The following is a 27,690-nucleotide window of genomic DNA, read 5'->3' as shown; positions in this document are numbered from 1 at the left end:
TACAACAGACATCCTCGCTGAGATTATATGACTGAACAAACCTCACAGAGCTGTTCCGTATATTCTGGATCTCTTTATTGTAGCTCACATTGTTGATAATGGTTTGAAATGCCTCAATAGGATCGATACGTTGACCCCAAACCTTGGATCCGAGGCGATCCAGAATCACCATGAAACAGTGTAATGCTGGCCAGAAAGGATCCACACTATCATCTGAAACACAACAGAGTGATTGGTGGATTACAAAACCATCAGAAAAAGATGAGAATGAAGCATTCTTTATCTGCGTAGCAACAAAACTGAAAGCAAAGCAGCAAATTTAAAATAAAGTGCTGCCAAACACAGGTTTTTAAAAGCCTGGTAAACTTTAAAGTTAATTTTGCATTTTTTCAAGCTATATATACACTGCTAAGAAAGTTTTAAATGGGGAACAAACTGAGATAGTCTAGGTAAACTCACCTCTCTCACCCTGTTTGCATACCTGAAGCAATTCTTCCTACCAAACAAAGCGCATGATACAAGAAATTCTGGTTTAGCGTGATCTGAATTGTGTGTGCCATGGGACTGCTGTAAAGGACTGAATCCCTTAGCTAATATTAGGCTAAGCAGATACACACCCCTTCATCCATCCATATCTCAATGTGGCTTTGTTACCTACTTTTCATCCAAATGACAGGAATCCCCATTACTGAGAAGCTCTTGCCTCCAGTCCTTTCCCTCTTCTCTATGAGATGTGCAGTGGCAAAAGACCGTCCCACTCAAAGGCCTTCAATTGCTCCTTAATGTCTTCCAAGAATTCAAAGCCCTCTGTCATGCCCTTACTTTTAAGATCCTACTCTACTGTTTCTTTCAGCTTCATTTTTCAGACTTCCATAATCATACCTTATCTACAGCAAAAACAGCTGGCTTTTTCCCAAGTAAGAACCAGAATGCCTTCACTATTAGCACCACCCATCAGAATCGTCCTTCCTCAAGCCCAGCTCAAATGCTCCTACTACACCCAACGTTCCCTGGTCCCTTACTCTTCTCTAGCATTCTTCTGACACAGGTGCTCCCTCTCCATCTCACTGATAGCTTATCTGATCACCTAGACCTTTCTGCTTTATCTCCCTCAGGACTCTTAAACTCTACTTGCTTCCTTTCCTGCAGCTGACACAATGTCTCATGTCCAGTAAGCTCTCAAGTAAGGAACAAAGTCATCAGTTGAAGACCATTATGAAAGCCTTCTTAAAGAGGGGACTCCCATTCTGAAGAAGGTTAGGGGAACTGGATTAACAGAGAAGACAGAATTGTACGGGAAAGGCACAAAAGAATGAACTACAAATGTAGTAAATACTGGTAAAGGAATTAGTAATAACTTTAAGAATAACGTAGCAAGAAAAGGTATGTGATCATGAAAGTTAACATGGGGGGCGGGGGCACTGGGTGTTGGGTGGTGGAAGCCATGGTCGAGGCAGCTCCAGGACGAGCTGCAGCAGTGCCAGGAGATGCGCCAGCTCCCAAAGGCAGGGCTGAGGACACAGCTTCTTAGCACAGCTGCTCAGACGCACTACGGAAGCTCAGCAGATGTGGGCACCCCAGCCAGCAGCAGAGAGGAGTGCAGGGGAGCCACAGAGACGCCCCTTCTGATGCCCCCAAGGAACAAGCCGACCCCTTCCAGGCTCCAGGAACGCCACATAGCAATATGAAACCTGTTCATAAGAGGAGTCAGGGTGCTCGTTTCAGCAGCACACATATAATGAGAGGAGTCAGATGCTCAACTAACCACACACCCTCCAATGATGCCTCTGAAAGGTCCCGAGCGCTTGCGGCCAGGCAGAGTCAGGCAGGAGCCAGAGTCAGCCTGGGAGTGACGGAACTGAGGCCATCACTGGTCTGACAGTGCACCAGGACAGTACGCTGTATGCGGTGCCTGTGCTACCTGTTACCCTCTCCCCACCTGGCCTTCCATCTGTGGTGAACATGAGCTCCTTCCCCCACTCCTCAAGAGTAATATTTACATCTCTCTTTTAGAATCTTGTACAAATGAGTTTATATCCACAGGGAATTGCCTAAAGAGAAGTGAATGTGGGGGGAAATTATATTCATTATACCTTCATAGGATCTGACACCCTTGATATTTACTACTTCATCGGATTAGAAACATTCAGGGACACCTGGGTGGCTCACTGGATTAAAGCCTGCCTTCAGCTCAGGTCATGATCCCAGGGTCCTAGGATCGAGCCCCACATCGGGCTCTCTGCTCAGCAGGGAGCCTGCTTCCTCCTCTCTCTCTCTGCCTGCCTCTCTGCCTACTTGTGATCTCTGTCTAATAAATAAATAAAATCTTTAAAAAAAAAAAATTAGAAACGGGGCGCCTAGGTGGCTCAGTGGTTAAGCCGCTGCCTTCGGCTCAGGTCATGATCTCAGGGTCCTGGGATCGAGCCCCACATCAGGCTCTCTGCTCAGCAGGGAGCCTGCTTCCTCCTCTCTCTCTGCCTGCTTGTGATCTCTCTCTGTCAAATAAATAAATAAAATCTTTAAAAAAAAAAAAAAGATTAGAAACATTCAGTACAGATCTTTCCCCATCAGCTTGACACAACCATGAGCACAAGAAAGTGAGGGTATAATAATAAATATTACTACAAGTTTTACACTCTGTTTTCTAGAATATCTGAACAGCACTGACCAAGAGTGCTTTCTGTGCTGATGGAAATGTCCTTGACCCACACTGCGCAATACAATAACTACCGGGTATATGCGGCTACTGAGCACTGGAAACACACCTTGTAGGACTGCAAAACTGAATTCTTCATTTAACTGTAATTAGTTTAAGTTTAAATAGCCACATTTGGCTAACAGTTACCATACTGGAAAGTGGAATCCTAGAGAACCAAAGTGAAAGGAAGAAGCAGGAAAAAGGAAGACACTGAGACAGGGAAGGCTTTCTCCACAATTTTAACTACCAGGTCATTAGAAATGTATCTGCTAGGGGCACCTGGGTGGCTCAGTGGGTTGAGCCTCTCTGCCTTTGGCTTGGGTCATGATCTCAGGGTCCAGAGACTGATCAGGTTCTCTGCTTGGTGGGGAGCCTGCTTCTCCCTCTCTCTCTGCCTGCCTCTCTATTTGTGATCTCTGTCAAATAAATAAAATCTTTTAATAAATAAAATCTTAAAAAAATTATATACGTGTGTGTGTGTGTGTGTGTGTGTATATGCATGTATATATCTGCTAGTCTTGATTCTACCACTAATTGGGCATTTCAACATGAAACAGTAAGTTAACTTTCCTGGGCTTCAGTCTCCAATTTTATGAAGGTTAAGGTACTGAAATTTAAACTCTAAAGGCCCCTTCCAATTGAAAAATCTGAATCTGTGAGTTAACCATACAAATGTTCACTCTTCTTTTGTCCACACCATACACCCAAATTCTTGCAATGACACTAACATTTTACATCACAGTATTCAAAAGCATTTCGCAAATAAAGGTTTATTACCATCTGATTGCCTCTCCATGGTGTGAAGTATTGACTGCATGAAATCATTCTGTTTGTCTGAGCCTAGTAACAGTGAGTCCATGGCCTGCTCCTCCAGAATGGTCAGCAACATACAAATACCTGTAAGATCATTAGCAGTTTTCTTGATTTGATTAAAAAAACACAGCGCTCATGCCTTCTCTGGCTTAGGTGGCAAAAGAGTAAAAAGGTGGTAAAATGAAGCAAACCAGTATCCAGTTCCTCAAACACTTAAGTCTGAGATAGTCATACCCAACTGCTCCCAAGTAACAGGACTTTAGACGGACTTGAAAGTAAAAGGAGGAAATGGTACAAACTTGGTTAGAAAACAATTTCTAAGATGACTATCACATAATTATTTCCTCAAATCTAAGGTGCCTTCAATTTTAAGATCCCCATATCCTGAGTACTCATCCTACCAAATATGACATATGATTGTAGACTCTGAGTAAGTAAGTAGGGTAGAACTATTCTGGGTCAGTGTAAAACTGAAAACCAAAGCTATTATCCCTTTCAACCAGGAAATATTTTACAGATGGAAAAATCTCTTTAAAATATAACAAACCCCATTAAAATCAACTGCTATACTAATGTTTTGTTATATGCAGTATTGCTTTAAGTAAGAGATCTGCCATACTTGAACATCAACCTCTTACAAAGATGGTTTCTAGGATACATAGTGTTTAAGAACAGGATGTATAATGACTCCGTTAATTTTAACAACAGAACAAAAATTGGGAACCATGAAATCCTTGATCAGAGCACAAGAAATCACTTCCTTTGCAGGATACTCATTAAGAATTATAGAAAAACAGCATTGTATTTGTGTAAAGCAATACTTACCTAACCAATAGTTTTTGTAGTTGCTGGTATCATACATGTGTGAGGGCAGAAGAATCAGTTTACCCTTCTCGAGGATAGAAGAAGTATAAATGTCTGGACTTTCCAAAAGCCCCAACTCGATGACTTTAAAAAGACAAGTCAAAACCTCCTGCAAGTCATAATAATCATCTCTGTCCACTTTTCCCAAATTTCTTGCGGTCAGGATAGCCCAACGCCGAACCTAAGGGCATAACATGTTCACTACTTCATTCAACAGATAATTAATTGTCTACGTGCAGCAAGAACCTAGTTAAGAAAATAGGATTCTCTATAGATTTGTAAAGACCTGAGATATTAATACATGCAATGCTTGGACCTTATTTTATCCTGATTTGAACAAACTAACCCTACAAAAGCATTTCTGAGATAATCATTTCGATTAATTTAAACAACAATCAGAAATATATAAGGGTGCCTGGGTGGCTCAGTCAGTTTTAAGAGCTCAAGCCCTGTATCGGGCTCCCTGCAGGGAGCCCACTTCTCCATCGCCCTCTGCAGCTCCCCCTGCTTGTGCTCTCTCTCTCAAATAAGAAATAAAAATTTTTCATAAAAAAAATTATACATATATATATATTAAGAAATTATTTTAGGTGTGGTGATTTTTTAAAATGTCCTTGTCTTTAGAGAGATACTGAAGTATTTTATGGATGAAATCCATTTCTGTGACCTCCAGTATGTAAGAAACAGAAATTATCAAGTGAAGAAACGGGACAACACTGTGACTAGCTGACCAAAACTACCATAACCACGAAGGGCAAATGCTACGGCTTGCATCTATACAGGAAGACATCACGCCACTTCTATGGAGCACCCCAGATGGGAATACACAGCCTGACTAGAACAACAAGCAAAAAGCAGACAGACCCAAAATGAAGAGCATTCTATTTTTTTAAAAGGGGCAGAGGCAGGGATGACGGCACACTTCAGAAATGTCATGAAAGACAAAGGCTGGGGGAACAGCAATCCAGATGAAGGGAGATTCAAGGAACATAACTACGTGTTAGAGCTGAGGCTGGCCCTGATACTGGGGCACAGCGCAGATACGCGAAGGACAACACTGGAATGCATGGGACGACGGGAAGACGGACATGACCAGGTCAGGGCAAGATTCACAAAAGCCTGTTAACAATGTCCTTAGAGAAAGAGAAGAGCCTCTTAGGAAACACGCATGACGGATTTAACGGTGAAGCACAGAGGGATGCAACCAACTTTCAAATGGTTCAGGAAAAAAGGCCGTGTCACTTGAAAGCAAATGACAGAGCAAACGGAGACACTTAACAATTCATGAATATGGCTTAAGGTGATACAGGTATCTCCTACTATTTTTATTCTTGAGATTTTTCTGAAAGTGGGACTTTCCAAACAGTTAAAAAACCAAACCAAACCTAGGGACTCTGTGCGTACCTATACACCCTGGTCACCACACACTAGTCAGACGACTGTGGACAAGTCTAACTCTGTGTACTCATCTAAGAAACGTGGGCTGTAAGGTTTTAACGAGTTAACATCTGGAAACCATGCAACACTGCACCCAAAACACAGCAGACCAGAACATTTATGGTCACAAATAGCCTTTATCCAAGAAAGCAGTGTGTCATTTAACACTAGGGACTGTCCAAATGAAGCGAAAAGGCACAAGCCGACTTTGCACAGAGACTGTAGGCGATAAGGACCCCAGCTGTATGAAAGGTCTTGTTTTGCCTTCTCTCTTGCACACCTTTCTAGACAGACAGCTACCACTCTTCAGCACGAGGAAGATACCATCCCACTGTTCTGGTTTTATTCCTGTCACCAAGCAGCTAACTGCAGCTCTCCTGCAGGGAGTCTTTTCTCCGGCTCCTTTAAAACCGTTGTCCGGGGCATCTGGGTGGCTCAGTGGGTTAAAGCCTCTGCCTTTGGCTCAGGTCATGATCCCGGGGACCTGGGATCAAGCCCCGCACTGGGCTTTCCGCTCAGCAGGGAGCCTGCTTCCCTTCCTCTCTCTCTGCCTTTCTGCCTACTTGTGATCTCTGTCTGTCAAATGAATAAATAAAATCTTTTAAAAAATAAATAAATAAAAATAAAACCTCTGTCTGTCATGTCCTGTGATATTATTATAGTGTGCGTTGTTGTGGCTTTTTCTTTCATTTTCCACCTCAGAATCTGGAGAATGCTTCTGTGTTTTTCCTGGACTCTGAGAAGCAACGCACCACTACCATCTCTTCATTCTGATTCTTTCCTTCGCCAATACAGGGCAGGCGGAGATTGCATCTTCCCACTATTCCTGCCTACAGCTTTCCCTCTCCATCTCTCTGTCTGCTTTCGAAGCAGCCTACCTGTCTTCTAAATTCATTAACTTTTCAGCCACACCTAACTAGCCATTCAATCCATCTAAAATGTTTAATTTTATGTGTTTCATTTCTACATATTTTAATTGAATCTTTAAAAACTATTCCCGGTCTTTGGACCGTGAGTTTTCAAGTCTCTTTTAATGAAGCACTTTATATTGTGTGTCTGATCATTCTAGTAAAGAGTTCTTTGGGTCCCCTTTCTTGTTTTTATTTCTACTCATACTTGGTTTTGCTGTTTTAAAATTTTGCCATCTTCAGTTGGGATGTGTCTGTGGGAATCTGGCAAGGACTCAGTTGATGATGTGTCCCTCTGGAAAGATCTGCAATGGTTTCTGCAAGTGTTGAGCAAGCAGGCAAACAGGAACTTCTCTTATGAAAAGAGGGCTTTGGTTACAATTTTCAGGGAAACCTTTTTTCCTCACCCAGATTTCAGAAACAGACACATTTCTGTCACCTGTGAATTATTTTCTACTACCTTTTTGACTGAGAGATGGCCCATCAAAAGTCTGTTTTATGGTAGAGCCTCTAACTCCCTATCTCAATGCTTTAATACACATCTGTTAAACCCAAATTTCATCTAAATTTGAACATTCCTGGGGCACCTGGGTGGCTCAGTGGGTTAAAGCCTCTGCCTTCGGCTCAGGTCATGATCCCGGGGTCCTGGGATCGAGCCCCGCATTGGGCTCTCTGCTCAGTGGGGAGCCTGCTTCCTCCTCTCTCTCTGCCTGCCTCTCTGCCTACTTGTGATCTCTGCCTGTCAAATAAATAAATAAAATCTTTAAAAAAATAAATAAATAAAATAAATTTGAACATTCCTTTGAACACCTTTTTTGGATGAGGATTAGGGAGTAAGACCTCAGAATTAAGACTATAACCTTTTATTCACGACAAACTTTCATCTTTGGTCCATGCATAACCCATTTTTAATTTTTATTATTAATGCAACATGTATCCATAAACTCCTCATCCAACACAGAAACTAAGGTATGTAACTATAGGGCCCTCCGCGCCCCCTCTTCTTCCTGCCCTGCCGACCTGAGGTCACCATCATCTCCGGTACCACGTTCTTCATCCCCTTGCTGATTTAATACAGTTACGGTCCCTACCTGCAAACGTCGCTTTGGTTTTCAACTTTTTAAAAAGGGTTTCTTCCAGGACACCTGGGTGGCTCAGTGGGTTAAGCCTCTGCCTTCGGTTCGGGTCAGGGTCCAGGGTCCTGGGATCTGGCCCCGCATCGGGCTCTCTGCTCAGCGGGGAGCCTGCTTCTCCCACCCCCCCCACCCCGCCACCTGCCTCTCTGCCTACTTGTGATCTCTGTCAAATAAACAAGTAAAATCTTTTTTAATAAATAAATAAATAAAAAGGGTTTCCTCCTATACATCATCTTTGGAAACTTTATTCCACTTGCAAGGTTCTATTACCAGAATTCATCCATTTTCTTTCGAGTCGACTGTCTGAACTGCTGCGTGATATTCCTATGTGAAGACCCTTCACAATTTATGCATCGAAGGTTGCTTGCAGGTTTTGGTGAACTCTGAGGAGTGTGCTATGGAATTTCTTCTGCGTGCCGCCTGTTACAAATGTTCAAGTCTATCTCTCACATACACACGCAGGTAGGAAACTGCCAGATCACAGGACAAAGGAATGTGCAAATGCAGATGAAGCCGAACTCATCTCCCAGGTGTTGCCCCAGTTTGCACGTCCACCAGCAACAAAGTCCTGCAGATCCACGTTCTAACTTAACCTGTGGCCCCAAAGTAGCGCGCGCTGCGGAACTCTCACTATGGTCTTACTACTTCCTTGTCGTTGATGTCAAACTGTCCTTCATATGTCTATGAGCCACAGAAATTCCTCTTCTGGGAAATGCCTGTTCAGGTCTTCTACCATTTTTCTTCTGGGGTTTTGTTAGTGTTGCTTATAGTTTCTCCCAACTTGTAACTTGTCTTTTCACGTCAAGATGTCTTTTGATAAACAAAAGTTCATTTTGATATAGTCACGTTTATCAGCCTTTCTTTGTAACCAAAGCCCAATGCTTTCATTTCACGAAAGCTTTCCTTTCCAAAATAAAAAAAGGCAAGCTTTCCTTTCCTTAACATCTCAGTTATACCTTTATTTTCTGCCAACAGTTTGGCCATTTTATTTTTGACATTTAATCTAGAGTTTTTAAATACCTGATGTTTTAAGGATAGGACTTAAAAATGTGATTTTCTCCATAGAGATACCTTTGTATCATTTCCATTTCAGTCCTCCTTTGCCCCATTGATCTGACACATCATCTCTATCAAATACCAAAGATTTAAATATGAATGACTCTATCTGAGTCTCTATTCTATTCCACCGGCCAAAATGTCTGTCTGCACATCAATATCACATTGTCTTAACTATCAGAGCTTCATAGTAGGCCTCCCTCATTCTCACAAATGTCCTGGCAACTTTGGATTCTTCCTCTTCCATATATGTATTTTAGAAACATCTTAACATGTTACATTAAAAACCCTGCTAGAATTTATTTAAAAACACTGTGAATCTATAAATCAATCTGGAGCAAACAGATGTAAGTTTTCTTATTTATGAACACAGGGTCTTTCTTTACTTAAGTTCATTCATGTGTTAATTCAATTTTTTAAAAGAGATTTATTTATTTGACAGAGATCACAAGTAGGCAGAGAGGCAGGCACAGAGAAAGGGGGAAGCAGGCTCCCCGCTGAGCAGAGAGCCCAATGCGTGGCTCGATCCCAGGACCCTGGGATCATGACCTGAGCTGAAGGCAGAGGCTTAACCCACTGAGCCACCCCGGCACCCCTCTTTCATGTGTTAATTAAGTTTTATGATTTTCCTGTAGAAGTTTCATATCTTTGTTAGATTTATGCCTGCGTACTTAATATTTTCTAAACCTGTAATAAATGGAAACTTAACTTTATTAATTTTTGGCTAACTGTGTACAGAAAATACCACCAACTTCTATAAATATTTCAATCACCTTGTTAGACACTTATTTCTTAAAACTTGTAGATTCTTTGGGGCTTCCTATGTAAATAATCTTACTGTTGCAAATTATGTCATTTTACTTCTCCCTTTCAAATTTTAATGCCTCTAGTTTCTTTTTCTAATTTTTACTGCATTGACCAGAACTCCCAACTTGACACTCTACAAATAAAGTGGTGATAGTGAGCACCTTTGTATATTTCTGATTTTAAAGGGACTGCTTCACTAAAAGTTAGTCAATTTGGATAATGTTTCCTTCAGGTTTTTTTTACAGATACAACTCATCAGCTCATAGAGTTCCCTTCCATTCCTAATTTGCTAAGCATTTTAAATGTGAATGGTTGCTGAACTTTATCAAATAGTCTTCCTGCATCCAGTCAACCATGAGAGTTTTTAACTTGTCAGTAAGGTGAAATTCTATTTATAGATTTTCTAAAATTTTAAGATATTTGCATATTAATGATCATAATTTACCCTTAATGTGTTAGGTGTCTTATTTTTGTTATTATGTCTTATTATTTATGTTTTTATGTTATTATCTTGTTATTTATTTTAAATATTTTATTTACTATTTGACAGAGAGTGACACTGTGAGAAAGGGACACAAGCAGGGGAGTGGGACAGGGAAAAGCAGGCTTCCCACTGACAGGGAGGCAGATGTGGGGCTAGATCCGAGTACACTGAGTACCCTGGGTCATGACCTGAGCTGAAGGCAGACGCTTAACAACTGAGCCACCCAGGCGCCCCTATCTTGTTATTTATATGTTTGTTATTTATATGTTATTACTGGCTTTATAAATTTAAGAGTATTTCTTTTCTGGAAGGACATCATAAAATCAGGATAATCTATTCTGAATAATCGGCTCACTAAGTTTGAGGCTTTCTGCTTTTCCATAACTATTTCAAGTTATAAGTTTCCCTGAAAGCACTTCCTTTTACTACATCCTATAATTTTTTCATGTGGCATCACCATTATGATTCAATTCTGGGTATTAAGTCTTGACAACTTCTTTAGCATGTGTTAATTTCAAAACATGGAAACTCATTTATCTTTTCATTAACTTCTGTCTAAATTGTATTATGATCACAAATCATGGTAGTCCTTGAAATGTGCTGAAACATTTATCATTGCTCACTTTTGTCATGTTCAACGTATACTTGAAAAAACGGTTAGATGCCCAGTTCACTTATATACTCATTAGGTTACGTTTGTAAACTACCTTGTACACATATTCCCTTACTCACTGAGGTCTTTATTGGCCTACTGATTCAATACTGAAGATGAGGACATGAAAATCTTTTACAATGATGAGTCTACTATCCCTTCTTGTAGTTCTACAAATAAATGCATCACTTATTTGAGCCTACTTTAACCAGCATATTGTTTAAAAATCATCTATGATCTTGAACTGAATTATTTTATTACATAATAACCTTATCCATCCTTATCCAAATGTGTATTTTATTTGATATTACAATAGCTTCACCACTTTGTTTAGGTCAGTATTTGCCAATTAGTTCTTTTTCCAACTCCTACATCACCCTTCTTGCACCCTATTTTTTTTTTTTTTAAAGACTTTATTTATTTATTTGACAGACAGAGATTAAAAGTAGGCAGAGAGGCAGGCAGAGAGAGAGGAGGAAGCAGGCTCCCCACTGAGCAGAGTGCCCGATGTGGGGCTCGATCCCAGGACCCTGGGATCATGACCTGAGTGGAAGGCAGAGGCTTTAACCCACTGAGCCACCCAGGCATCCCTTGCACCCTATGTTGTTAGTGTTTGTCTTAGGAGCTACGCGGACTTTGTTATCCAATCTTTGTCTTTTAACTGACAAATTCAGCCCACTTATATTAAATACTGGTATTTTTAAACCTCTTTGTATGTATGAACTTTTTCTATTTCTTTTAAGGCATTTTCTATATAAATTCATTATTTAAGATAATTCAGTACCTAGCTCTGCCCTTAACCAGATGAGAACCCGGCACGCGCGCTCTCACCTCTTGTGTCCTTGCCTGCCAACCTCATCACACTGATACCACCTAGTCCAAGGTTTCACTTTCCTTGAACTTAGTTTTTCTTTAAATAACAAACTTTATCACAGTATTCAAACAACTTCATATATTCCTGACAACATCTTCTGAATTCTTCTTTGTTAAGGATTTCATTCGACGGTCTCACACCAGCAGCTCAAGACTCTCAACCACTGGTCACTTAAGGGACACTGCAGACTCGGTCACAAAGCCTGTGCGGGCTTCGCTTGGGTCCTGGGGGCTTGGCTGGACCTGCTTCCTCTACTGCTGTGCAGGTGTAAAAAAGACCAGGCCCGGAGGGCACCTTACTATACTTTCTGTCCATTTTCTTTCACAGGCAGGGAAGTCTCACCTTTATGTTGAACACAGGCCTTGATGCTGGTCCTCTGCCTTGCCCAGAGTACACTTGGAATTCCGGTTATCCTGACAAACCAACTCCAGCTACCTAAAGCCACCCAGGCCTACAGGTTTCCACCATCTATCGCTCAGTGTTTCTGCTCCATTGCTGCTCCACAGAAACATTTACCTTTTGAGGGGGGTGATTATACATTTTTAACAGTTTAATATTTTAAACAAAATATATACCCAAACCCTCTATTACAGCTATTGTAAGTGCAAAATACATGTCCTTTCATTGCCCACCATTTATACTCACCATTTCATTGGGATGGACCAAAAACAAATAGATGCCCGGATGTTTGTCAAAAACCTGAAAGGAGCAATTAGCTTGTTCCATCCGACAAAGTGCTTCAACACATAATTCATCTAAACAGAAGAAGCAACACGTAAATATAAAGTAAATATAAATAGATCTTAGCTTATCAAGAGTTCCTAAATCTGGCTCTTTTGCTTGTTCTCTGAGTAAATAAAATTGTTCCTTTTTTTTTTTAAATGAGGCATTAAAAATGCTGATCACGTAACAGTATTTACCTATCTAAAAGCCTAACCCAGTGTGACTGATCATCATGTGTTCCTATAAACTACCCTGACTTTACTGATATACACTTCTTTTCTTACACTTGGCGTAATTATATCCACAGGGTATCTTCTTAGAAGTATGGATATAAGTCCAGTTCCATTAGGATTCTACATTTTGATCCACATGGACTTTGTTTAGCACTAGTGATAAAGTGGGCTTTCCCCCCAAATGACTATGTTGTCCTACTCTGATTTATTGAATAATCCACTTTCTTCACTAGTTTGAAAAGCTACCATCATCAAACAAGCTTCCCAAACATGGTTGGTTCATTTCCAGACTCGATGCTGTTCCCCAAGTCGAGCCATGCTTGCACTGTTCTGACTCCTGCTGCTTTACGGAAATCTCTACAGTACCCTTTCAGAAGTGAACTCAATAGACTGCTACTAATCTACCCCACCTAATGAATCAACTCTACTTTCTCAAACTTCAAAGAATATTGTTAGTGATGGAGACTAGCTTTGGGAAACAGTGATGATAACAGGAAAAGCATGAAGGAAGCACTTGGGTATTGATGGCTTGTTTCTGTAGCTGGGTGCTGGCTACACAGGTGTGTTTGGTGAAAAATCAACATTTATGTACTTTTCTTGAACAGAGTATCCATTAATAAATGCTTGAAAACAGACTTGTTAGAATTTTAAAACCTCATTATTTAGAACTTATTTAGAAGGAACTGATGTATGTAAACAAATCTTTAGATCTACTTTTCAGTGTGCTGAAAATAGAGCATAAGGAAGTTAAACAACATCACAAGGAAACAATCTAAAAAATCCAGAAAGTGCATTATACATACATTACAGGGTAACTATATGGTCTCAGTAAGTCAAGGTTATGGCAATAAATAAATAAATTTGTGTACGTGTACAGGTCGACTGTTTTGCATTCAAAGAGATGTACAAAATATGAACCAAGGCAATATTTGGTCCCTGAATGGATTCTTATTTAAACAAACCAGCCAAAAACCTCATTTTGCAACTACTGGGGAAATTTGAATATGGACTAGATACTAGGTAGCTTAAAGTTATTGTTTTTTTAAGGTGTGTGGGGGGAAGGTAAAGCTTTTTGTTAGATCACAAAAATGTCTTCATTTTTATGAGATTCATATTAAGAAATGCAAATATAAATGACCCAAATCTAGGCAGCCATCATATGGCACACGTAGTAATTAGTGAAAATTACTACAGACCAGTAGTTCTCAACCACGGATAGTTTTGCCCTCAACGCTCAAGGATCATCTGGCAGTATGTGGCACCAGTCCGGCTGTCATCACAACAGGGGCAGCGGGAAGAGCGGGGCGCTACCGGCATCTAATGGATGAAGGCCAGGGATGCTGCTAAACATCCTACAATGGGCAGCGCAGCCCCACAATGACGAAGCACCCAGTCCAAAATGTCACTATGCCGACGCTGAGAAACTCTGCTATAGACAAATTATAAGAATGAAAATTAACTTAAGGACAGATGAGTAAATGTGTGATAAAGCAAATACAGCAAGACTTTAACAACTGTCGAAACTGCATGATGTACGTATGTGTTCACCATATCATTCGCTTTTCTGTATGTTTGGAAACTTGCATACTAAATTGTTAGGGAAAAGTATGAAGTATCCTAATTATGTGTTTAACAAACAGATTTTCAATACCGATAAAACTAAGCCTTTACAATTCTTAAAAAAGACTGATAAAACTTGTAGAACACTTATGATACTCACTAACACGCTCATGTAAAAGCAGATAAGGATATTTCAGTATTTCAAGAAGAGGAACTCGAAGCTTATTTTCAAAGTCTTGGCCAGTAAAGTCAAACAGCTGTGCCTCTCCATTGTTGTCTACTATATACAATTCATCATCATCTCCAATTTCTGCCTTCATGGATTTTTCAAAGTGATTTATGAGACGTAAGGTTTCTAATTCCCATAAAACCTACAGAAAAAGGAAAATGGGTAGTGTGTTTTATACCTTATTATCAACAGAATACTGGATGTCATGATGTTTTTAGAAAGCTTTCTAAGTATTATAATACAGAAGTTGGGGCGCCTGGGTGGCTCAGTGGGTTAAAGCCTCTGCCTTCGGCTCAGGTCATGATCCCAGGGTCCTGGGAACGAGCCCCACATCGGGCTCTCTGCTCAGCAAGGAGCCTGCTTCTTCCTCTCTCTCTGTCTCTGTCTGCCTGCCTACTTGTGATCTCTGTCAAATAAATAAATAAAAATAAAATCTTTAAAAAAATATATGAGAATTAAAAAAAAAAATACAAAAGTTTTATGGATGCCTGGGTGGCTCAGTGGGTTGAGCCTCTGCCTTCAGCTCAGGTCATGCTCTCAGGGTCCTGAGATCAGGCCCCGCATCGGGCTCTCTGCTCAGCAGGGAGCCTGCTTGCTTCCCCCTCTCTCTCTGCCTGCCTCTCTGCCTACTTGTGATCTCTCTCTCTGTCAAATAAATAAGATCTTTAAATAAAAAAATACAGAAGTTTAAATAGTAAATACCACATTAGATTTGAAGAAAACAGTCATTAAACAAGGCCACTTTTAAGATATGAGTACATACAACTTGAGATGTGTGAACACTGAGTTTTGCTAAAAATATTTCAACATCCCTTATCAAAAGGGAATGATATGGAGCCTGGATGGCTCAGCTGGTTAAGCCTCCAGCTCTTGATCTCAGGGTTGTGAGTTTAAGCCCTAATCTGGGTTCCACACCCACTCCCCCAAAGAGGTAGGGGGATGAGAAGTTGAAGCGTCTCTGTCAAAGGCATGATCAGGCCTTCTCTGTCTGCACTTCCACAGCCCAGCCACAGATACCCACCTTAAAACATTAGCTTTAGCGTAAAGACACGTTAGGTTCATAACTAGGAAACTCTGTAAATGCAAAGGTTTCCTCCACAGATTCGTAAGTAATCAGCCTCTCCTCCTTTCTATATATCCATACCTAACTCTACAATCTGGTTGTGTTTTTCATGTAATAAACCAAATAATCAAAGCCACATGTTTTAAATTATATGTTTTACTTTGTTTACTATGACCAGCAAACACACCCTTAGAAGTTTATACCATTTACCCATTAAAAAAATGAAAAAAGAAAAAGGAATCAACCAATAAAATAACCCAAGACATTCAGATACATGAGAGTAAAACTACCGAATATACAGACTTAAAAACATAAACTGAAAAAAACCCATACGTCATTTCTTAAGGTTGTTTTATATCACAATGACTAAAAGTGAAGGATCCTAAAATTCTGCTTTAGGTTTCCATTCAATTCCATCCATCAATCCTGGCTCCTGAATGTTTCCAAAAGAGTTGAGGTTTCTCCTCTTCGTTGTTACCAAGCTCTGAAAAGTATTGTCCATCGGATGTAAATTACCTCATGTAGGAATGGTAAATCGTCCCTTGCTCTGTGGTATTCGGCCACACACTCTAAGCAATAGCAGAGGTCTTCATCAGCTGTTTGAAACTCGCCGGAGTGGGTCCTGGACGCATAGCGCTTCAGGAAGTCAACGGTGGAAATGCCACCTGGCGTACACCAACAACATGTGCTCATTCTGCACCTGCATCCAGAAAAGACAACCTCTAAACACTAAAGAAAAGTAACAACACTTCAGGTCTCTTCTGTGGGACTCTCCTCTCCAATTTAAAATGTGCCTCCACCACATCGAGAAAGTCCTGCTGGCCAGCTTATCAATTACGGCCTAACCTCAAATCTAAACCCACTCTGAAAAACTTTATCTTTGACACATAAAAAATATGATGAAATGAAAGCACTCTGTTACTACAAAACATCATGCAATACACAACTGTACATAAAGCAAGTTCAAAACTGTGTGGTACGGATAGAAAATTACAGAGACAAAAACTTGTCAATGCCTTCAACGTATAGATTTTGGAGTTTTCTAGTGATGTGCTGGAGCCAAGTCAAAAGTTCGGGGAACCTTTACATTCTTAGAAGACATTTTTCCAGAAATTCATGGAAATATAAATATCCATTAAGTATTAATCGATACCAATAACAAAAACACAAGAGAACGTTCCCTGATTTAGAAAGTACAGATACAAGAAGCTGCACACATTGTGTATGAACTGCTGCCCATAACCCACTGCAAGCTGTATTAACTACAAATGTCAACCTATTGCTACTAAGTTTGATATTTAACGATTTTTTTGACTATCTGCAACTTTCGGTTTGTATACCATCACAGCCTCCACCATCCAAACTCATGTGAAAGGGTTAAGCTAAACTAATTTTCCAAACCCTAGCAGTCGCAAAAAGAGCAAAGTAACAGGACGGTACCAGGAACAGGAGGAAATCCCAAGAACCAAACCCATCAAAGGTTTTCATAAAGATACACAAATGAGGAAGGTTTATCAAAACTACAGACAGCATGGAAATGCGTGGATTAGCAAATAGTTCAATGGAGGCCAAAATCCAAAGAGATCTCCAACTCCAATTAAATGTAATAAAAATAAGATACTATGTTTTTATCCCTAACTAAATGCATATAAAAGTAAATACGAAGCTTGCCATCAGTAAACAGTGTGTCATGGCTAAACATGGCTAAAAACACAAGGGGAGCCTCCAAATACCATAAAGAACTCAAAATCCAAGTTTGTGGGCATGTCAAAGAAATAATTGCAGCCAACCTTAAAGAGCTCTGGATGGCCAAAGCTGAAACAATTTGATCAACAAAATGAACAATGTAACTGTGGATTATAACCCACAGCACAGATGCACCTGAGTCTACAGGGATAGCAATAAATGACTGCATGAACTAACAAAGGCGGGAGACCAACCTTTCTTACAGAAGAATTCCAAATAATACCTACAGATACTCTCCATTCCAAGAGGTAGCGCTTAATCCCACCCCATCTTGAGTGTGGGCTGGACTTGCTGACTCACTGCCAAAGAAGAGAGTATGGAAAGGGAGATACTGTGACATGACAGTGGAGACAGCTGGCAAACACACACTTAACCAAGTAATCGAGGCTCACCTCACTGTAGCTGATAACCCCCCACCTAATGTACTGAGGAAGGAACTTCAATTGTAGGACGCTTCTCCAAACCACCCCCCTTCTGTGTATGAGAAAAACATGAGACAAACCCAGAGTGACAATTGTCTACACAGCTATCAGCCAGTCTGCAAGAAGGAAGAAAACCACACCCAAGAATGAAGCAAATGTTCTTTCATATGGAAATGATTTATTGGGAACTGGGCCAGAAAAATATCCAAGCCTCATCTTCAGAAATTTGACCTTAAGGGAATTCAAGCTGGTATAGTCACTTTGGAAAACAGTGTAAAGTTTCCTCAAAAAGTTAAAAATAGAGCTACCCTATGACCCAGCAATTGTACTGCTGGGTATTTACCCCAAAGATACAGACGTAGTGAAAAGAAGGGCCATCTGCACCCCAATGTTCATAGCAGCAATGGCCACAATAACGAAACTGTGGTAAGAGCCAAGATGCCCTTCAAAGGATGAATGGATAAAGATGTGGTCCATATATACAATGGAATATTACTCAGCCACCAGAAAGGATCAATACCCAACATTTGCATCAACATGGATGGAACTCAGGAGATTATGCTAAGTGAAATGAGAGGAAATTATCATATAATTTCACTTGTTTGTGGAACATAAGAAATAGCAGGAAGGACAATCAGGAAAAGGAAGCAGGAAATGAAGGGGGGAAATCAGAGGGGCAGACAAGCCATGAGAGACTATGGACTCTGAGAATCAAATTGAGGGTTGAAGAGGGGTGGAGATGATGGGTATTAAGCCAAGTGAAGGGTATTAAGGAGGGCACGAATTGCATGGAGCACTGGGTGTTATATGCACAATGAATCATGGAACACTATATCAGAAACTAATGATGTACTGTATGGTGACTAACATAATAATAAAAATTATTTTAAAAAGGAAATTTGACCTTAAATTAACTATCCAACAAATATAAAATATCATCCTATATAAGGTGAATTAAGTTGTAAACCCAACTGTAAACTATATACTAACAGCTAAGTCCATTTCATAACTGGACGTGACATCTTCCTCAAGAAAATGAAAACTGGTTATCAGGACATAAAAAAGCCCTACCTTTTTTAATGTGTAAAGCACAGATATGCATAAAGTCCATAAAAAGATATATAATGTATTGGTGGTTTAAAATTCATGGGATATTCACAGGAAAGAAATGTCTAAAACATTTATTTTCAGGGAGGGAAAAGGAACAATAAAAGGTTAAGAAACACGGCCAAGTCACTGAGTATCTAGATATGGAAACCCAGTAGCGGGATGTTTTTGAATGCATTATCATCCTAAAACTCAAGAGTGAAAAAATCTCTGCTAACAGGAAATCAGTGACATCTTGACAGAAAGTGTATTTCACCACTGAGGGTTTTTTGGCATAATGCCAATTCCTAAAATAAGCTGATTTTTAAAAATTTCTTTCCTTATTTTCTTCTCATATCGTTGATTGAAAAATTATATATAAATAAATAAGTAAAATCAAATACATGCATTTGTCTTGTGAATTTTTTTAATTTATTGAAGCACTAACTATGCTTTCTTCGTGCTTCTGTAAAGAAGTCAGGGTGACTTTCAACATTAAAGCTGAAAAGGACATATAAAAAGGGACATTTAGAAAACATACAGAAAAGGACACTAAAAAGGAGAAATCAAAACTCATTTAGAAGAAAATTTCACTAAGTCCTAAATTAGGAGCTTCCAAAAAAAGAAGAGCAAAATAAATAAATAAAAATAATGTGAGTTACACAGTCCTCACCTGAAAAATAGAAAAAGTCTGCTAATTCAGCTGGAGAGTCTGACTCTTTCCTGACCTAATTCTAATTCAATTACATCCTACAGCCTGCCCATGTGTGCAGCAAACTAGGGAATACCAGGTAACATAATGGATACTGTGGTTTTGCAGAATATAAAAGTATTTTATTCAAGGAAGAATTCCTTATACCTAAAACGCCAGTAACATAAATACTATGAAATTCAAAGTCTGCAGAAGCTGTTTTCTTCTGGTGATCTCATTCAAAGTGGGGCGTGAACTTAGATCTAAGATCTGAGAACAGAAAGTGAAACTCCTTGAAATTTCTCAAACATCATCAGTTGTGTCAAGCAGGATTTATGCAGTCAATCAAAACTTTGAGGAAAAATTAAGGATCTGAAGTACAAATAAGCTAGTATAACTTTAAAATAACACTTAACGACAACAAAAAAACCGAAACTTTCTGTTAAGAAAATTAAGGAGTCTTACTTCACTCACTCAGTAGGCTAGCCTAGCCTACTTCCATACCCCAGAAAGCAGAGCTAAATTTTCTTGCCTGTCATGTAAGAGATGAAAGCCATGGGCTCTAGAATACAGAAAACAGTGTGACAGAGCATGTCAACAACAGAAACAGTTTCTAGGATTCCTCTCAAGGCCATAAATAGATGGTTATGTCGCCAAATCTGAAATCATCACTGGCCTGATACTTACACCAAAAAAAATCTAAATGAAATATGTTTCTTTTAAGGGAAAATGGTAGATAGGTGACCATAAATCCTGTTAAGTTTTTGCACAACTCAGGTCCTCTGAAAGTCAGTTTTGTTGATTTTGTCGGATTTTAACTGCTTGGAACCCATTACTGAGTCAGAGACGGTGGTGTCCAGGGACCCCTCTAACTGCAGAACAGAAATAAGAGCTGTACTCTGGGCACCACCAGAAAGAGAGCAGATTTGTCAGAAATACAGGATGCTTCACCGACTTTCCAGACTTGCCCTGAGGATACCTTTCTCAATATTAGCTGGCCAGAAACTTCAAAGAGCAATCACTTCCCTCTACCCTTCTCAGCTAAACTTCTTGAAAAAGTAATCTAGATTCACTTCCTCGACTCCTTGGCAATCTGGCTTCTACGCACACATTTCACTGCGTTTCTTCCAATAGTCCCTAATAATCTGTCTTGGCAAATCCCAGACGTTCTGGGCTCGCCTCCCCTGAAGCATATGGAATGCCCCCCATCCGTTCTTCAGCTAGGACGACATACCAACCTTTCACTTCCTCTACCTCATCTCCTTCACAATCACTTACTCTTTCCTCCCGAGTTTCCAAAGGCTTGCCTCAGCACTCCTCGCTCGACGTCCTCTTTCTGAGTGACCTAATTCAAACCACGCTTCCACTACCCCTGTAATGAAGCCACCCAGGGACGGAGGATGCAGCTACCACTGTCGGTGTGATGATTCACTCTAACGGAGCCACTCAATCAGTAACCTAACCTAACCTACAGTTTCTAGTCAATATCCAACCTGGCGAAGCCAACCTCTCCTGACAGCCACCACCAAAGTCCAAACAGAGTGAGACCCGCCCCTTAAATCTGTTATTCACCCTGTGTGCGGACATCAGGATCCCTTCAGTGCTCAAATCAGTTACCTGGTAATTATCCTAGTCTCCCTCCCTTAACCCCCATCTTCATGAATTCCGTGAAGTCCACCTCCCTTACCGTCTCTGCACTTTCTCAGTGACACTGCCACCGCCTGAGTAGGATGAATATATTTTCACCATCTGTGTGGATTACAGAAACCTAAGTATCTCTGCCTGATTTCATCCACCACCAGTAGTAGTTCCTCCAAAAGGCGGGTGAAGGGCAAACCAAACACTGAGTTTTGCATTCTTCCAGTCTCGGGATGAAGTTCTAATTTCTGACCTCCCCAACAGAAGGCCTCCCTAACCTGGCTTTGGCGTTTCCTGCCACTCTCCCTCCCTTGCTCCTCCGAAAACGCTTCGTGGTATGTGGCATCCCCTGCCTTTGTACAAGCTCCTTCAACTGCCTTCAACATCCGCCTTTCATCCCTCCGCCTGGTTCTTCACCCGAAATGCACACCGGAGTCACCAAAGGAACTAAGAGAGGAGATAAGTACAATTCAGATTCCATGTTTTAAAGGAACGTCCCCAGTGATTCCGATAAAAAGATCTGCGAGCTTGCTGCCCGCCGGGCGACCCCGAGTGTCACCACAGCCCTGGGCTTGTCGGGAAGGACCCATCCTCTCCGTTGCGAGGACTCCTCCGCTGTCCTCTCGGGCCTGGCACGGGTTTCCGTCCCGGCTCCCAGCGCTCACTGGGGCGGCTGACTTTGGTCTCCCACCCCCACGGGCTCCGTCCTCCCCAGTCCCGCGTCTGTCAGGGCAGGGGCTGTCGGGCAGGCGTCTACTCCAGCGCTTCACACGTACTAAGGGGCGGGAAAGTGTCCTAAGAAAAAATAAATACCTGGGCTAGCGGCCTACAGAGAAGTGATGCTCAGCCGCGGCTCCGAGGCGTACTTGGGAGCGGGAGAGGACTCGCGCTCACACGGACCCAGACTCCGCCCCACGACAGCATTTCTGGAAGAAGACAGAAAACGTCCTCTCAGTCCAGGGAAGCGCAGGCAGACGGCACCAGCCGGTCAACCGGCCCGGGCTCGGGAGGCCCGGCGGCCGGCCGCGGGCGGCGCTCGGAACACACGACTCGGTGCGTGCGCTTCCGACTCCGCGGGGGACCGGCGGGGCCCCGCGTCCGACACCCTCCCCCGGTCCGGACAGCAGGCCACCGAGCCCTCGCGCCGCCAGGCTCTTCCTCACCGGGGCTTCTGCCCCCTGGAGCCCCGCGCCCGGTTCCCGCCGGGCCGAGCGCGTCTTCGTCCCCTCGCAGCCCCGGCAGGCGGGGAGGCGGACTGAGCCCCTCCGCCGGCCGCCGGCGCCTCCAGGCCGGGAGAGGGGCCACCGGGACCCGCACTCCCTCCGGAAGGGGAGGCGGTCTCCCGCGAGCCCCCGACGGCTCCCCGAAGAAACTACGCAGCGGCCAGACCGCAGGACACGACGGCGAGGGAGGGGCGGGGGTCCCGACGCCCGGGACCCCGGGCTGCAGGCGGCGCCCGCGGGCTGCTCCCGCCTCCGGCGCCGCGGCCCTCCTGAGGGCAGCGGCCCCGCTCGCGCCGCCCCTCCCCCACCCGCCGGGCCTCACGCGCCGCGGCGGTTACTCCACGCGGCCCCGCGCGCACCAGTCGCGCACGAGCGCTCACGCCCGCCGGGTCGCGGCCTCGAGCCCGCCGCTGTCCTCACCCCGCTCCGCCTCGCGTCGGCCGCTAGCCCATCTCCAAGCCTCGGCTCAACAGTCGGCCGGGCCAGCACCCGGGCGCCTCCGTCCCCACTCGGTCGCCCAACCCGGGGGCGCCGCGCGCGAAAGCCCCGCCCCCGCCGCGTGCGCGCGGCGCCGGACCAACGCAGGCCCCGCCCCGACAGCCGCGGGCTTGTTTTGGTGCGCCGAGGGGCGGGGTGTAGGACGAGGCGCACTCGGGCTCCGCCGCGAGGCCGAGACGTTGACGCCACTTCCGGGCTGCAGGGCTCAGCCAATGGAGAGCGTCCGTGTTGCGGAGGGCGGGGCATCGGCTGCGGAGCGAAGAACGCAGCCCCGCCCAGGGCTTGCTTCCGGTAAGGGCCGCACGCCGGCCCCCAGCCCCGAAGGGCTCGGGCTCCTACGCTCTTGCCTTTTTGGTTCGGTCCCTTGTCTTCTCTTTTCAGCGCCTCAGGTGCTTCAACACGGTGCGCTACAGATCGAGAAGGACTTTCTTCCCTTTTTGGTCGCCTTTAAATACCTGAAATATAATAATACGTAATCAGCACCTACTTTGGGGGCTTAGCGGCCCCTGGGACTACAGAAAAAGAATACCCGAGACTCCGCAGGGACAGCAGCCACCAGCACCGGGAAGCCCGCCCGGTTTTGACCGCCTACCCCGGCCTCGGAGGCGAGGGGGCGTCCCCCTGCCTCCCCTCACACGGCGGAGGCGGGACCGCGCCGCAGGGGCCGCTGCCAGACGACGCCGCCGAGGGCCGGAGCGGCGGCCTCCGCGCAGGGGCCGTCCCCGAAGACTGAATGGGCGCGGGGGCGTGCGCGGCCGGGGAGACCCTCCCGGCGGGGGGCGTGGCTCGGAGGCCCCGCCCCCCGCGCGGCCGTTGTGGCCCCGGAACCGTCCCCGGGCCGCGCGACGGCGCGAGGCGCGACCGTTACCCGCCCGGATTCTCGAAGCTTCGGGCCGCCCCTCCCCCGCCCACGACCGTTACACGGTCGTAGTCGTTACACGCGTGAGCGCGTGTGCCCGCGAAGGGACGGCCGGGATTCCTTCGGCGCCGACGTCGCGCCCCCCGGCACGGCCGGGCGGACGCGGGAGGATCACCCCGGTGTTCCCCCGAGTCCCGAGCGGGGCCGGGCCCCAGGCGCGCCCGCGGCTTCACTTGCAGGGCGGGAGGCTGGGCTGAGGCGGGTCCGTGAGCGGCTGCGTGGGGGTCGCGAGACGCGGGTGCGCGGACTGAAGGAGGCACCTGCCCGCGGAGGCGGAAAGTTCCCGAGTCTCGGCCGCCTCCGCCTCAGGCTCGTGAGCCCTTCAGTGCGGCCGCCGCGTTCTCGCGCCCCGGGGCGGCCCGCGCTGCGTGTGCCCGCCCTCCGGCTTCGGACTTCCCCGCGGGTGCCGACACGCGACGCTGCGTCCTGTGACGCCCGGACCCGGGGCGCGCCCCGGACCCCGGAGCCTGCGCGGCTGGGCGGCAGCCCCTGGCGTCGAAGGACCCCAGCCCCACCCCACCCCCACCCCCGTTAGGAATACAAAATTAGCAGTAAAAAGAGTATTTGGAGCGACTCGCACAAACTATACGTTTTCTAAACAGACAAAACCCACTTAAAAAAAAAAAATCCCTCCCCCAAGAAACGAACTTCAAACACAGCTCTGCTAAAATTGGGTACTTTTGCCTCACGCACTTTAATTGCCTCAACCATAAGGTCGAAGCTCATTCTCAACCACGAACACAAAGGGAATGCAGGCGTTTTTCGCGCCAGGGTGGTGAAATTTTATTAAGAGTTTATGAAAGTTTTGGGGCCCCTGGGGGGTTCAGTGGTTAAAGCCTCTGCCTTCGGCTCAGGTCATGATCCCAGAGTCCTGGGATCGAGCCCCGCATCGGGCTCTCTGCTCCGCGGGGAGCCTGCTTCCTCCTCTCTCTCTGCCTCTCTGCCTACTTGTGATCTCTGTCAAATAAATAAAAGTTTATGGAAGTTTTGGGGCGCGGCTGGCTCAGTAGAGGACACAACTCTTGATCTGAGCTTGTGCGGTTGGGCCCCACATTGGGTGCTGAGATCCCGTAAAATCTTAGGGGTGCCTGGATGGCTAAATCGGTTAAGTGTCAGGCTCCTGATTTTGGCTAAAGTGGTGATCTCAGGATTGTGAGACCAAACCCCAAGTCAGCCTCTGTGCTCAGCAGGGAGTCTGCTGGAGAAAAATTTTCTCTCTCTTCTTCCTTTCCTTCCGCTCCCTCGGTCTCTTCTCTCTCTCAAATAATAAATCTTTTTAGAAAAAGGATAGGGGTGGGTGTCGATGATTCAGTCAGTTAATCATCTGCCTTTGGCTCAGGACACAATGTCAGGGTCCTGGGATTGAGCCCTGCGTGGGTCTCTCTGCTCACTGGGGAATCTCTTTCGCCCTCTTACTCTGTGTGCAGGTGCACTCTCTCAAATAAATACATGAAATCTTTGAATAAATAAAAGCTTAAAAATAAAGTTTATAAAAGTTTCAAATTAATGATTCCATCTGATAATGTCATGTAAATATTCAGGACTGTCAAAATTACTACCAACTTTCATTTTTCACATATGACCTGTAAGATTCCAGAGCACATAGTTTCTGATGTAGTGACTGAGTCTAAATATTTAAGATTGATGACACATTATTATAAGGTTGTCATAGATGCTCTCATCTTTAGAAACATATTGTAACTTTTATATGTCAGTATTTTATGTCAAAATTTCAATACTTTGGCTCAGTCGGTTAAGCATCTACCTTCGGCTCAGGTCATGATCTCAGGGTCCTGGGATCAAGCCCTGTGTTGGGCTCCCTGTTCAGCAGAGAATCTGCTTCTCCCTCTCCATCTGCCCCTCCACAAACCCCCACCCCAGCATGCTTGTACTCTCTCTTTTTTTTTTTTTTTTTTAATATTTTATTTATTTATTTGACAGGCAGAGATCACAAGTAGGCAGAGAGGCAGGCAGAGAGAGAGAGGAGGAAGCAGACTCCCCGCTGAGCAGAGAGCCCGATGTGGGGCCTGATCCCAGGACCCCGGGATCATGACCTGAGCCGAAGGCAGAGGCTTTAACCCACTGAGCCACCCAGGCGCCCCCCATGCTTGTACTCTCTCACACATGCGCTCTCTCTCAAATAAATAAAATCTTTTTTAAAAAAGAATTTCAGTACTTCTGGCATGGCTGGGTGGCCAAATGGGGGTCTGACTCTTGGTTTCAGATCAGGTCATGATTTTAGGGTCCTGGGATCAAGCTCCATGTGGGGCTCCATGCTGAGTGGGGAGTCTGAGATTCTCTTTCTCCCTCTAACCATCTCCCTGCTCAAATGCTCTCTCTCTCTCTAAAATAAATCTTTTTTAAAATTTCGTACTTTCTCCAGTGTGAGCATACACTCATCCTTCATCATTTACATTATCAACAACCCGAGAATCTCTTACTCATTATTTCTACTTGAAATTGATCTCTTAATGAATTACTGAGTTTTTTGTTGTAATTTCTACCGATTTCAACATTATTCATCTTCCCTTTTCCCTCATCATCCTTTTTTTTTAAGATTTATTTATTTATTTGACAGAGATCACAAATAGGCAGAGAGAGAGGGGGAAACAGGCTCCCTGCCAAGCAGAGAGCCGGACACAGGGCTCAATCCCAGGACCCTGGAATCACAACCCAAGCCGAAGGCAGAGGCTCCAACCCACTGAACCACCTAGGCGCCCCTTCCCTCATAATCCTTTAATTTTTGTCAACTTTATGTAGTTTATGTGAAGTTAGACACAATAAAATACAGAGATTCTAAGAGCACAGTTTGAGGACTTTTAACAACTCCATAATTTCATGTAACCAACTCCAAACATGATAAAAAAAAAAAACAACTTTTTTTTCATCCCAGAAAGTGCCCTTGGAACCCTCTTTAGTAATTCCCTTCTCCACACTCACCCAAATGGAGCTGGGGATCTCATTTATATCACCTTACCTATCACCATAGATTAATTTAGTCTTTTTCAAACTTCTTTTTTGGGGGGAGGGGCAGAGGGAGAGAGAGAATCTTAACCAGGCTCCATGCTTGGCGAGGGGCTCAAAGTCACAACCCTGAGATCATGACCTGAGCCGAAATGAAGATTCAGACACCTAACTAACTGAGCCACCTAGAACTCTAGGCGCCCTTAGAACTCTTTTTAATGGGATTATATGTTATGCCCTCCTTTCTCAGTCTTCTTTTGTTCAACGTGAAGTGTGTGAGGATCAGAGATGTCACTGCATGTATCAGCAATTCATTTTCCCTGTAGAGTATGATATCGTTAAGTGAATATACCACAATTTTTCTCCCTCATCTACTGATGGCTACTGGGTGATTTTAAGTTTTCTGCTATGATGAATAAAACTGTTATGAATATTACTGTACACGCCTTTCAATGTACATGTTTTCATTTAACTTGAATCCATAACCAAGGAGTGGAATTGCTGCATTAGAGGGTGTGTCTTTATAACGTTACGAGAATTTACAATCCACTTCCTGAAGCGATTTTACCACCTTACATCCCTATAAGCAAGTGTAAGATTTCCGGTTTCTCCACTAAATCTTTTAAACTTCAGTCACCCCACTGGGTTAAAAGTGTACCTCATCTGTTTTTTCCTGATAACTAATGATGGGGAATATTTTGTCATGTGCTTCTTGGGAATTCATATCTTTCTTTGGGAATTGTCTGCATGAGTTCCTTTGACCATTTTTTTTTAAAGGACTTAATTTTTTTAGAGCAGTTTTCAGTTCACAGCAAAATTGAAAGTAAAGTACAGAGATTTCTAATATACTCACTGCCCCCATATATGCATGGTCAGCCTCCCTCCCCAGAGGAGTACATTTGTTACAAATGATGAACACACACGAATACATCATTTTTACCCAGAGTCCAACATTAACACTGAAGA

General features: G+C 43.8%; 1 protein-coding gene across 9 annotated transcripts in view; it reads right to left on the bottom strand.

Annotated features, from left to right (window-relative positions):
• Positions 1–22,855, bottom strand: part of SETX (senataxin) — an 86,155-nt gene extending 63,300 nt beyond the window's left edge. For 7 of the 9 annotated variants that reach the window (XR_004277517.1, XM_032308102.1, XM_032308105.1 and 4 more), the window contains exons 1-9: positions 22,764–22,855; positions 21,934–22,046; positions 21,399–21,567; positions 16,054–16,237; positions 14,406–14,616; positions 12,375–12,484; positions 4,337–4,556; positions 3,476–3,595; positions 42–213 (exon numbers count right to left, since the gene is read on the bottom strand). Coding sequence is in view for 8 of the 9 variants with exons in the window: in XM_032308102.1 (XP_032163993.1) it covers positions 42–213; positions 3,476–3,595; positions 4,337–4,556; positions 12,375–12,484; positions 14,406–14,616; positions 16,054–16,237; positions 21,399–21,466 (1,085 nt within the window). In the remaining variant the exon portion in view is untranslated. The remainder of the gene's footprint in view (positions 1–41; positions 214–3,475; positions 3,596–4,336; positions 4,557–12,374; positions 12,485–14,405; positions 14,617–16,053; positions 16,238–21,398; positions 21,568–21,933; positions 22,047–22,763) is intronic. The other 2 variants (XM_032308103.1, XM_032308104.1) reach the window with 2 other exon arrangements.
• Between the last annotated feature and the right edge of the window lie 4,835 nt (positions 22,856–27,690).

The sequence above is a fragment of the Mustela erminea genome, chromosome 12 (genome assembly GCF_009829155.1).
Source record: "Mustela erminea isolate mMusErm1 chromosome 12, mMusErm1.Pri, whole genome shotgun sequence".
NCBI lineage: Eukaryota > Metazoa > Chordata > Mammalia > Carnivora > Mustelidae > Mustela > Mustela erminea.
The sequence above is the reverse complement of the archived record's forward strand: the minus strand, read 5'-3'. Positions and strand labels throughout refer to the sequence as shown.